Source organism: Danio rerio, chromosome 21 (genome assembly GCF_052040795.2).
Source record: "Danio rerio strain M-AB ecotype USA chromosome 21, GRCz13ab, whole genome shotgun sequence".
Classification (NCBI taxonomy): domain Eukaryota; kingdom Metazoa; phylum Chordata; class Actinopteri; order Cypriniformes; family Danionidae; genus Danio; species Danio rerio.
Window position 1 is genome coordinate 14,994,063 of NC_141041.1, and position 13,438 is coordinate 15,007,500.

The 13,438-nt window shown below is 34.0% G+C and overlaps 2 protein-coding genes and 1 long non-coding RNA gene across 6 annotated transcripts in view; 2 read left to right on the forward strand and 1 right to left on the reverse strand.

Annotated features, from left to right (window-relative positions):
* Positions 1 to 140: 140 nt before the first annotated feature.
* Positions 141 to 7,561, forward strand: slc31a2 (solute carrier family 31 member 2). 4 transcript variants are annotated; one of them, NM_001198749.1, is given in 5 exon segments: positions 149 to 332; positions 2,639 to 2,705; positions 4,948 to 5,224; positions 6,535 to 7,371; positions 7,470 to 7,561. In NM_001198749.1, coding segments are annotated over 4 exon segments (516 nt in total). In that variant the 5' UTR covers positions 149 to 326; the 3' UTR covers positions 6,701 to 7,371; positions 7,470 to 7,561.
* Positions 7,562 to 7,775: 214 nt separating this feature from the next.
* On the forward strand, positions 7,776 to 10,322 carry LOC147838799 (uncharacterized). Its single transcript, XR_015520124.1, has 2 exons — positions 7,776 to 9,892; positions 10,054 to 10,322. It is a non-coding gene; the product is annotated as an uncharacterized LOC147838799 (long non-coding RNA).
* Positions 10,149 to 13,438, reverse strand: part of niban2a (niban apoptosis regulator 2a) — a 57,141-nt gene continuing 53,851 nt past the window's right edge. Inside the window, 2 exon segments of the mRNA NM_001080586.1 lie at positions 10,149 to 12,641; positions 12,730 to 12,841. Of these exon segments, the coding sequence (NP_001074055.1) occupies positions 11,773 to 12,641; positions 12,730 to 12,841 (981 nt within the window). The 3' untranslated portion in view covers positions 10,149 to 11,772.

Consider the following 13,438-nt stretch of genomic DNA (forward strand, 5'->3'; position numbering starts at 1 on the left):
TCTGTTTGCCTCATATTATTTACCTTATTAAAAATAAAAATAAAAAATAAATAACCGACCATTTCCGCAAGGCAGCGACAGGACTGCACTTCCCAGAGTCCTCCGCGTCACATATAAATAAAACCTCGTGATGTTGTAACGGCACGGCACTCGTTTTGTTTCGGGCAGAGCGCCTGTCAGCTGTTGAGCTACTGTATAATGACAGATAAAATGTTTGCTGATGGGCAGTTGCTAATGAAAGTTGCATGTTTGTCATAAGGAACGTTTCGTCTGTGTTAAATTCCCTCGAACTCGTCTTTTGAGGACTTTTAAGAAGCGAGTTCATCATGAATGTAAGTAGAACTCGGTATGTACATTGAGATTTATGCTAATTATTGAACGTTCGCCTGTAAATTATTGTCAGTTTTTCACACTGGAGTTTATTAAAATGTGCGGGCGTTTAAATGACGTGTTTAGGTATCAGCTATATTGTTTGCGCATTTTATGCTGCCATTTACGTAAATGAAAATGCAGGGTTATTTCATACAAATTTGGGTAACATATGGACATACTCAACAGCTTGGTTCAATTTGGGCTACAAATTCTATTTAAATACTTAAGCCAAAATTGGTTAAAATAACCAAGCGTGTTTAGAGTGTGTAAACCAAACAAAACAGTATTTTTATTGATTTTACCAATGTAAATTAGAGTTAGTTTTATTTTGGACTTTAAAATAATGAGTGTCCTTACATTTTATTCTGCCACTTGCATAAATGCATCTGTTAAAAACAAACAAACAGACAAAGCAGTGTTAGTTGGTTAAAAAATAAAAGTTGAATCTGTTGTTGGTTCTTACACTAAGGACATAGTTATTTTATATTAATAGTTAGTACATCTTTGCAAAGAATGACAGCCTTGTGCAGTTTCAGGATTTGAACATGACAGAATTACTCTTGTACTATTAGGATAACTCTCTTGACCTGTTTATATTCTAAAGTTTACAAAGCCACAGCATTTCACAAAGCAAATAATAGACGTATTGAATATTCATGCAGAAGCTCACAGAGCTGCTGTGAGATAACACTGTGAAGTCCTTGATACGACACATGTATCAAAAGACACTTGTCTCTGTTTGGCAAATGGCAATCTGTCTAGAGAACAGAAGATATGCTGTGCTAGACAATACACAATGCGAGTTCTCAGTCCAGTTATTAAATGCTTGAGATTTAATATGGAGCGGGGAAAAACGAACATAATATAGAAATAAGTGAAGTAATTTAAATTTTCCCTGGGGCTTAACACAAGTAATAGTTTAAATGATTTTGCTTTTAAACTAAATAAACATAAGAAATGTTTCCTACCATATGGTGGCAACATATGGCAAAAAAAGAGAATTAATTCTAATAACATTTGCCAGTTAACTGTTCTAGTTCAATTTTATTTAGTAAAATGTGTTTAGTTTGCAGCTGTTAGATTAGAATTGAATTAAGTTCGTATTTAACATATTGACTGTTAATCAACATTATAAAACAAAATAATAATGAATATTATTGAAATTAATTAAACTTTTCAGAGATTGTAAAATGATTTTTGGTTAAACTAAATATATTTCATGACTTTCAATTATACATGCTTTTTGAATCATTAAAATATTTTAACCAATAAAATGGAATAAAAAAAAAAACAAAATGAAAAAGAAAATAAACAAAACCTGACTATTTATATACTGAAATAAAATGAATCGCATCCAAAATGCAAGTTTGTTTTGACAATATATATGCGTGTGTGCATACTGTCTATATTTATTATGTAAAAATAAATACACACCTGCATGCATATATTTGAGAAAATGTTTATTTATATGTAGATATAAAATATGTTATACAAATTATAAATTAAATATCTTTTGTGTAGTTTTGTTTATCTGTTTGAGAGTGTATTAGATATATACAATATATAAGCAGACTTTAATTAGGATGTGATTAATCACATTTAATCTTTGCCCAGCACTAATTCTTTGTATTTAAATGCAAATAATGTCAGTAAAAATGTATTTTATTTCAAGTCAAACCCATATTCATATTCTGGATTTAGTTATTAACATAATACCACATCTCTGTACGGAATTCTCAAATTTTGCTTGTGAAGACAGGACATCAGATGCACTCTTGATTACAGCAGGACCTGGAATGTTCGTCCTGAGCACAACAGGGACCTCCTTGTTTCCTTTTGCACACTTGCTATTACAAGCTTTTTTTTCTTTTTTTTGCGTCAGTCTTCAAGGTGCTGTTTCATGCAACTCATGATGCGTCACGAGTTCATGCTTCCTCTTCCACACCTGCATGGAGGACTGGAAGAGCTGAATCAACCACCAATCCAGTCTCCAAGATCATTTAAGCAAATCTATTAAATAGAAAAAAGCAAGGATATGCATGTGGGTAGCACTGAATTCTTTGTAGTTTGGATTAATATTAGATTGTCATGGACTAGCAGGGTTAAATCAAATGAGCTGTTTTGACGAAGTAATAGGAGCGTAATTAATGTCAGTTTACAGGCTCTTCCCTTGGGATTGGTTGAAACAAAGCCGGGTCTTAAATGGAAACACATCAATATTTACAAGCCTGCTTATTATGTGATGCTTGTGTTGTGTCTTTTTCAGATGTACTTTGAAGGTTCCAGTAATGTCACGCTGTTGTTTAATTTCTGGAACGTGCATGGACCTGCAGGTACAAACAAGACCCAACATGGTTATACATACACAAAATGACCAAACCAAACAGTCTTGCTTTATTTTTTTCCTGCATGCTCAAAACCAAAAGTTGTTTAACTTGTTTTCTTGTACACGTGATTTCATATTTAAGGTACAGTAAGTAAAGGCATCTGTTATTTTCACATTATATTATTTGTGTTATACTTAGATTATTTCATATAAGGTTCAATATTTTTATGTTTTAATTTTTTATTTTAGTTTTGATTTATTTCTTTAGTTTTGCAATTATTAATTATTCAACTAATTACTTACATTTATTGGTAAAACTTTACAGGTTGTATTAGTTAATGTATTTACTGATATGAACAGTCAATGAACAATATATTTTACAGTATTTATTCATCTTTGATGATGTTAGTTAATAGTAATAATGTTGTTCACTGTTAGTGTGTTAACTGTGCATTAGCTAGCAAGCATGAATTGGGATTTTAAAGCATTTTTTAAATGTGAAACGATGATTAATAAATATATGACTATTGTTTCCTTATAAGTTCATGTTAGTAAATAAATCACCCTTAACATAAACCTTAAAGTGTGACCAAATTCATTTAGTTAGCTGCCAAAAACATGCTTTTATATTTATTTCATGAAATACATTTTATATTATTTGAACTGTGTTAATTTTTAATCTAATGCTGATTTCAATTTTGTAAGATTTATTTAACAAAAAAAAACAACAATTCAAGCTGCAAAATGGATGCAAATGCATTGATATTTTTATGACACTTTTTATTCAAATGAGCATGGTTCTGAGTGAATACCTTGCCTTCATGCCCACAACCAAATCACAATACAGCAGCAGTCTTGCTTGAGTGACATCGCTTAAACATCAGGCACACAATATATTGTAATAATTCACAGTGTACTTTGACTGGTGGAGTGGTTAACGATCTGGGGTAGAAATCAAACGTTTGCAGATTCCGGGAGTCTGTCAGGTGTTATGGCTCACATAAAAGTGTCATTTTCAACTTTAGCTTCAAATCAGAATATCGGGTCAGTACATTCAGTTTTTATTTATTTTTATTTTTTGTAGAAAATACAGACAAGAGTCATTTTTCATGTGTTAAAGGAAAACAAAATTGTTTTGTAAATAGGCTCAAGTCACCTAGATTTTTTTAATCTATTCAGCCAGTCTCCCGGTCTGGCAGGAGCATCTTTAGCTTAGCTTAGCACAGATCATTGAATCGGATTAGACCCTGAGCATCTGGCTCAAAATACGTTTTGATAATTTTCCTATTTAAATTTTGACTCTTCTTTAGTTACATCGTGTACTAAGACTAACAGAACAAAACTTCCTATTATCTAGGTCGATATGTCCAAGAACTATACTCTCATTCTGTCATAATACAGGCAGTTTGCTACCCTTCCCTGGCTGCAGCAGACGCTAAGATATTACGCACTGATGTTACCTAGTAACTTAGCTGGGAATTATTTCAGACGTTGTGCAAGAAGTTCCCTGATTATTACTAGAATTATTATAATTTAAATATATTGGATTTATCTTTGTTAAACTGTCCTTCATCATTTATTATTAGTGTGGGGAAAAAGTTGAACTGCTTGTTGTGAAAAACAGCAAAACATTTAGATGAATACAAATGTTCAAATGATTTATTAGATAACTTAATTCAGTCTTTGAGTACATTTATAAATATTTGTCTTTTTATTATTAATTTTTAATCATTATTATAGAAAAGTCATATTAAAAATAAAATGTTGTAAATTTGATCTGGTTTTACCATCAAATAGCCAGAAAAACTGATAAAGCTGATCAAAACTCTCTCTCTCTCTCTCTCTCTCTCTCTCTTTATACACATTCATATATATATATATGTGTGTGTGTGTGTGTGTGTGTGTGTGTGTGTGTGTGTGTGTGTGTATGCATGCATGCATGCATGCATGCATGTATGTATGCATGTATGTATGCATGCATGTATGTATGTATGTATGTATGTATGTATGTATGTATGTATATATATATATATATATATATATATATATATATATATATATATATATATAATCTATGTGATTTACTACAGTTTAACCACTATTAAAGTAAGTTTACCTGTATAAACCTGATGGCCAATATTTACACTTAAACATTTTTGCTTGAGCAGTTTAAAACCAACACTTTCCCACCAGATTTTGCACTTTTAATTGAACGTATGAAAGACTGATAGCTGTTTTTTTTTCTATAGGGATGGTGCTGTCAGTGTTTGTAGTTCTGTTACTCACAGTGGTGTACGAGCTTCTGAAAGTGTGGAAAATCACCGTTGGTAAACAGAAGTCGTCCCCCAACACAAGTCCCTCCACTGCAATGTCATTCTCTCAAAATAAGCAGTCCTGTTTTGCCACTGTCATCAAGTGTCAGGAGGGAAGCAGTTCTCTGGCCAACAGCCCTTCTGAGGTCTCATTAACTCCCACTGAGAACACAGACAACGCTGCTGACTCCAGTACAGCTGCTAAGAGGAGGAGGTGATGCTTACAGGGCATTCAGAACACACAAATGAGCATCGGCTTTCCAAGAAATGTTTTGATCAGGCGTATCAAAAAAATAAATAAATAAAATAGTAATTTTAACATATTTAACCCTTATGTTCTGTTGGAGAGGTTTTCATCCACTCTGGAGTAATTTTGAGTCTTAATTTGGCCACAACTTTTTCTGTGTTTCAGCTAGAAGAATGATTTTTGGTGGTAAATTTTATTTTAACACATATTTTGAGAAAATGTTTTGATTTTTTTTAAAAAATACACTCTGGGCAATTTTCCTACCCTTTTACTATGTTCGGGATGAAAACATCCACTAAATGAAACTGCTGTAAAAATGCATCAGATTAATATTTTTTTTCCTTTTTTTTTTGTATAAATCTGTTAATCAACTTCAGTCCTGATCAAAACTACTAAATTGTTTACAAGTTTACAAAATGACAGGATTTAAACTCTTTAATTGCCAAATTCATAAATTATATAAATTATATATATATATATATATATATATATATATATATATATATATATATATATATATATATATATATATATATATATATATATATATATACAATTTATTTTTTATAAAAAAATAAGAAATTAATAAGTTAATAAAAAATAAAAATAATAATATATTATATATAAAATATATAAAATAATAATTCTAAATAATTTTTAAAAAATTATTAAAAATAATAATACAAATAAATTACACAACATAAATATTGACTTTTGCCAGAATGCAAAGTAATAAACTAAATTAACTAAATTCTGACTATTATAATTTCTCACATTTCTTTGGCTATGTTTTTCCATTTTTTTGGAGTTGTAATTTTATTTTTTGCTGTTTCTCTCAATAGTGACTTTAAAACTGCTGAAAATTGTATAATAATAATAATAATAATAATTAATATTAATAATAGCAGCACTTCCGGATGAAAACTCAAATCTGCAAGAAAATCCTAATGTACTTTTTTGGGGGGGAAATTTCAATCTTTTTTGTTGTGTGATGGTCGTGCCTGAAAATCCCAGTAATGTAGATGAGCAGTGTCTAAAATACCCCGTCATGTCATTAACAAAGATCCCACTTTGAATGTCAGTTAAATCACATTTTCTTTATTCTGATGCTCAGTTTGACCTTCCCAAATTCCTAAATTAGTTAACAATCATGTGATTGGCTGATCAGATATTCAAATAACAAGCAGTTTAACAGCAGTACCTAATACAGTGGCCTTAGGAGTTGATTCACACCTCCAGCATTGACAGCTAACAGAGCTCCACGTTTGTGTGTTCAGGTGGATCCTGCACTGCCTCCAAACCGCAATCCACATCGTCCAGGTCACCCTGGGCTACATGCTGATGCTCTGCGTCATGTCCTACAACATCTGGATCTTCCTGGGCGTCATCACGGGCTCCGTCTTGGGATACTTTGTGGCTTTTCCTCTCCTAAATCACACTTGAGAAGAATTAAAACAGCCGGAAAATGTTAATCTCCAAACACTGAGGACTCAAGAGCAACAAGAAAGGTTTTAGATTTTTGCCATGCCAGGTTTGTGAGATCATGATATTGAGATACGACATCTAAACGTTGTTTTTAAAGATGATGCTCTTATTATTTGAAATCTGACAATAACCAGTTGTACAATTGGTTGAAAAGACTATTTAAATGTATTTGAAAGCTCATTGTGAACACATTATCTTACATTAAGATTGGTGTTGAACGTGATTTTAAATTTGAGGTCACATTGAACACGTAAAAACAGTTTTAGATTTTGTGATATAAGTAACAAGCTAACTTTTCAGATACTCAAATGAATGTTTAGCTGCTGGCTGTTATTTTGGGAAATTGCATTGCATCACGTTTGATATTAGTGTCGCAGTAAACTTCTTACATGACTTAACAGCAGGCGTACGCTTGTCATGCTGGAAATGACTGCCGAATGTGGAACAAAAGCATTGGTTTAGAAGAGAAATGCAAATCATGTGGCCTTAGTTAATGTTCAGCAGGAACACAGAGACACTGAAACTGATTGACTGACCGAGAGAAGAAACTGGAGACCTGCAATTCTCACCACAAGCATTTAAATGTGCTAGTCATAAAAATCACACACACACACACACACACACGCACGCGCACACGCACACGCACACGCACACACACACACACTCACACGCACACACGCACACACACGCGCGCACACGCACACACACGCGCGCACACACACACACACACACACACAGGTGTTTTTTGTTGGTTTGGTCTCTACTGCAAGTGGTCATCATTTTAAAATGGTTTTATCAAATTAAATGATCTGGTCTAAATTCTTTTGTCTTTATTTTTTAGTATAGAGATGAGTTGCACTGTACAGATTTTAGATTTCAGCCAAAGCTGTCATGTACTTCCTATTTTTTCTGTAAACTTAGTTCCAGTTCCAGTATTTAGACATTGTAGACAAAATTATTAGCCCTCCTGTGAAATTTTATTTATTTATTTTTTTAATATTTCTCAAGTGCCATTTAAGTGAAGATTTTTTTTCAGCATTTTTAAAATGAGTAATTTCAATAACTAATTTTGATAAAAAAAAATATAGTAGCATTCAGCTTTACATACTAATTAAAGGTGCTGTATGCAAGTTTGACTTTTCTAAAGCATAAAAATACCATAATATGTTTGCAGATATTTAAGAAACATGCCAAGAGAACATTCTTGTTTATCTGGAAAATAATGCTGAAGTCAGATATTCTGCTTTGACAATGTGTTTTTTCGTGCTGGAACGCTCTCTTTGTTTTGGTTCTTTTAACCCACCCAATGCCAGTTTAGTAAATTATATTTCAGCACTGCGGGTTACCTAGTTGGAAAACCATATATTTCATTCAGTCAGGAAGGCTCTCAAAGCATGCATCCGTGACCTAAATGTGACCTCCGGTGGACAGTAGCAGACTCTGAAATGAGACGCAGATTCAGAGTTCCACATGAGGTTATTAATAAGCAAATAATATAAATATTATGATTGTAAACATTAGGTGAGCAGGTTACATTGTAACCCTGTGTCCTAACAACACACTATGTGATGAGATTTGCAGTGACGAGGTAGGTTTATAATCAATTCAATACATATTAAACCTCTTTAACATTATTAAATGTAGATGCTGAATCACTATGTGTTGGTTTTGAGTCACAGTTCTAAAGTTATTTTCAAAATCTGAGGTGAACTATCTGCTGCTGCTTTCAGTAGTATGGCAATAAATGTCAGTAAAATGGCATTCAGTTTTCTGTTGTTCAGCTCTAAAAAAATAGAAGCCGTTTGAATATATCAACTCCAGGTGTTGGTTATAGCAAAAACTCATTTGAATATGGAAAATATTCCTTCTCTCAGGTCTCGTTGCTTTTATATTGAACACGAATTTAGACCGTACTCACACTATGTACAGTTGCCTCTAACTGGGCCAAAGCACGCTTGTCCCCCCTCCCGTCTCCCTTGACGGCCCATGAGGGGTCTGCGTCTTAAATAAACTAAGGCAGTTTGCGTTCACTGAACAGTAAGAATGATTAATAAATCCATATAAAACAGTCCTTTAAAAGTCACGTCTCGCTTTCAGTTTCGGGCTTTGGCGCGTTTTGCACTCACACACAAGAGTACCATGCCAAAGCCCAAGTGAACCGCGCTCAGGCCCACCTCTTCCAACCGGGCCAGGGCCGGCCAAGTGAACCGTGTCTGAGCTAGATTCAGCGCCCACACTTCTCAAACGATCCGGGTAAACGGGCATGGGATAGTTCGGATAGCATAGTGCGAGTACGCCCTAAATCACCCTTTAGGCTCGACAGTGAGACTCACTCCTCCTCCTGAATCTGGCAACCTGCGCTTGTGTTTGTTTTGATCCAGGAATGCAATACCAAGTTCAACCACTGGTGTCAATCTAACATACTGCACATTTAAAGGTATAAATAGACAAGTTTGTGCTTTAGCCATTCGAAAAAAAAAGGAAGTCACACTAGTACCTATTCATTCAAAAGTGACCGACCATAGGAAATGAATGGGAAATTGTGTGTACAATCTACAAATCAGCCAGATTGTTGAGAGAGAAAAAGAAAAGTATACAGCAGTGGAGGGGTGGATCTCTTCAACAAAAAAAGTGGTATATCAACAAACCCACAAACACAGAGATGCACACAAACATGCACACCTATGAACCACTGTGTGTAATACACAGTTTTGACAATATCTAAACTCCAAAAGAAAAGCTCACACTAGTGAAATTGTGACCATCTAAAACAAAGGCTGAAATAAACTGACACACGCACCCACCTATGACTTAAAAAAATGCCGAAATAAATCTCTGTACGTTCTATAGAGAGCTATACAGGCATCTACTGTAGTGTTTTACACTGACATTACACTGCTTTTTCTTTTCTGTTTTGTTTTCAACCAGATGGAGATAATCTGCTTCCTCAAAATTGTATTTAAATGGGAGAGTCTCTATTCCAGTTAGAAATACTGTACCAATCAAAAGTATAATAATAAATAAAATAATAATCATTTTAGAAATCCCATTGTGTTTAATAGTGAAAAAGTTTTATAATAAATTACTGCATGAATATTATTTCAACCAAATCCTCTCAATGCAAAATAAATAATTAAACAAAAAATAAAAGTAATATATATATATATATATATATATATATATATATATATATATATATATATATATATATATATATATATATATATATATATATATATATATATATATATATATATACTAAACAATTTTTTTAATGATATGTTTAAGGTCTTTGGCAACTTTTATTCCAGCCAAACTAAAAGAATTGTAATTTTTCTCCAGAAGACAAATACAGAAATGTAGTATTATATGGAAACATCTTGAATGAATTTACACAACATGCACGTCATTTCAAAAAGTCATTTATTCATCCATTGCTTCCTTACAAATGCAACAGAAGCCATAGAAAATATCATAATGAACAAACTCTTAAAATAAATAAAGATAACCGATGACATATTTGTGAGAAGCTAAATGATGTTGCTTTTAGATAAACGAGCAGAAAACATTCAAACATAAATACATCCAGTAATGAACAAGTAACCATTTTATCCTTATTCTATTTAAAAAACACTATCCCACATCCACATTCCAGAGCAACTAAATCCCTCTCACATAAATGCATTTCAGCAACTGCACCGGACCATTTTTGCCCTTTCACTAGGTAAATGAGTGCAATAATATTATAACAGAAGTAGAACTCCTCACTGTTTTCCTACTTCAATCCGCTGGCATAAATTCTAACAACTTCAGATTCTTCACCATTTTATGCGTGCTGCGGAAATTGGAAAGAGGATTAATGTACAATACGAGTGTGTCTGTGAGCAATAAACACACGTTATTTAAATTAAAATGTTAATTTAATGACTCTTAGACCATTTAATTTCTTTTTTAAGAATTTAAGACGATTATTAATTGTGTTGATTATTAATAGTTCATGAAATGATTCATAAAGTGCAACTTAACAGCTACCGGCACTTTCAGAGTCAAATATACAAATACAGGCAGAACAAAATGAATGCCTGTGACTCCTAATGAGTCTTATAAAGAGAAACGATTGGTCAATGCAAGACAGTGAACATTATTTACAACAGAACTGAAGACTGTTTGTAGAGTCTGTATTAAAGGTAATCATTTCGCAAATGATGTTGATCTTTTCCCCAGTGTATCATCAGTGTTTGTTTTGTATGTGAGTTTTTTGACTCTAAAATGGTCTTTAACTTTTTCATTTAATCTTAGATGGCCTGTGGGTGAAGAAATATTCCTATTATCTCTCATTCATGGGTGAACATTCCTGTAAAATGCCTGAACACAGAGACACTATTAAGATAAAGGTCACTTCAAATAATCATCATCAAGCACAAAGTAAAAACTACACGCATTAAAAAGAAAGCTCTAATTTATTTGAACGCATTTGCAGAGTTCTTGTATAAGTGCTTAATTATGCAGCATAAATACATGAATTAGTGTTTGAATAAAGTCCACCATTAACGGAAACTTAAAAAAAAAAACAAGATATGACTGTAGTTGAGATCATCGAACGCAGCCACTTCACTGTTAATAAGAGTTTGACCAGATTTGCATTAATACTAACCTCCTCGCTGATGTAAAGAGGTGAAACGTATTGGTTTACGATCAAACTGCAGTCCGAGTAATGACTACTGGAACTGTCCCAGTCAGTTTATGAAACCTCTGCCACATAATAGTCATTAGTGTGGGAGTCATGAGTAACATAAAATCAAACAAATATAAGGCACACAAGGTGATAGAAATCTATATATGGAGAATATTTCTATATATTTATACACACACGCACGCACGCACACACACACACACACACACACACATTTCTCAATATCTAAATTAAAGAAAAAAATAAAACATAAAAAACTAAAATTAAGGCCAACTTAGCTGACATATTAACCATAAACAAAGAAAAAAAAGAGGTCTGGCTTTCATTCAAACCTTACTCAGAGCAAACATCTTTCACCTGTAATTTCGACTTCTGGTTTCTTTCCCAAAGCATCATCATCATCACGACGAGTGTCTAAATCAGAGCTGGGAGTTTCCACCAAAGTTAACACCACCTGCTCTGCGTCCACCTCCTTGTCATCTGTGATTGGCTGAGACTCTACTTCTTCTACATTCTCATTGGCTGGAGACTGAAATCCGCTGTCATCATGGTGACGAGGGCTGGAGTCAGACGACATTTGAGCGAATTCTCCATCAGAGTCGATGGCGGGGTCTTCCTGGATGGCGATCTCGATCTGCTGAATGGCACTCTCGATGGCGGACACACTTTGCTGCTCTTCTAGAGTCTCTTTTCTTAATTCTGAGTCTTCATCCGCCATTTTTGGAGGTATTGTTTCTGTCACAACAGTGATGCCTTTCACTTCATCGCTCTCTTCCAAAGCCAACACCCCATTGGTTAATGGCAAGCCATGTTTTTCAGCAGGTTCGACCACTTCCAGCACAGGGTTTATGAGGTGTCGGATCTCATTGACTTTGTCTGGAGAGCCTGTTTTCTTCTCGACTACTTTCAGGGGGGTTTCTGCTACTACATCCAGTCCTTCGTTTTCTTCTGGGATGCCTTCTATTCCTGGCACCTCCTGGCAGGACTCGTAGGGCAAAGGCATCCCGTCGATATTGATCATTGAGACTATTTGTTTTCGTTTCCTGCTGGTAGCTTCTCCCTTTTTCTCGCCTTTGACTCCTCCAAACTGTCCTCCCCAGTCGATGGTTTCGTCTCCCAGCAGGTGCAAGTTGGGGTCACTGTTGGTCAGGACCATGCTGTCTCTGTACAGGTTGTGTCTGCGCTGGACTGCAGCTTCTTTCACGGCTGCAAAATGGGAGGAAGGAATGATTGAAGAATGCATTGAAACACTTTAAGATTCAGAAATGTTTTATAAGGCGCTGTAGACGCTCACCCATCATGATGTCTTTGGTGACGGACTGTAGAATCACCTCCTCAAATATGTTTTCTACTAGGATGAATCTAGAGAAGTCCTCAAAAATGAGCTCCTTGAACTTGGGCAGATCCTAGGTGTAAAAGATTTTTTAAAAAGTCATGTTAAATGCACCGCCTTCATTTTTAGTGCTTTATAATAAATATTTTTAGACAGTTACCTATAGAAGCTGAACAATCTAAGGATCTGAGAATCCCTGTATCAAACTTATGTTTGTGTTGCTTCAAGAAAGCAACCATTTTTTTGTGTTGTGTTTTATTTTCATTTGTTTATATTCATTTATTTTACATTTAATTATTTTTTTAATCCTAGGATCATTAGTCATTTATATAATTAGCATTATATCATTTTATTGATTATTACTTAATGATTTGATCAGTAATTTTCCATTGCTGTTGATTGTGGTATAATAGCACGTGTTGGATTTATCCTGCACTGAATCATAAGATTATTCAATTAACTCAGCTATTTCTTTAGCATCATTACTTTGTCTTCTGCTTCTGCTCCTCTTTGACTTTCTCAGTCAACTCCTATATCAATAGGAGATTGTTAATTCACTTTGAATACTGTTCAACAGGTTTGGATGTTAGACGGCTCTGCTGGCTTGTTGTCTGGATACCCAGAGACACAGACATTTTCTGACAGGATCTGGCATCTGGGGCTGGATTTT

Coding starts and splice junctions, on each gene's coding strand:
- slc31a2 (XM_087300023.1), top strand. Junction 2,706..4,947: donor GAACGTGCATGGACCTGCAG/GTACAAACAAGA, acceptor TTTTTTCTATAG/GGATGGTGCTGTCAGTGTTT. Junction 5,225..6,534: donor ACAGCTGCTAAGAGGAGGAG/GTGATGCTTACA, acceptor TTGTGTGTTCAG/GTGGATCCTGCACTGCCTCC.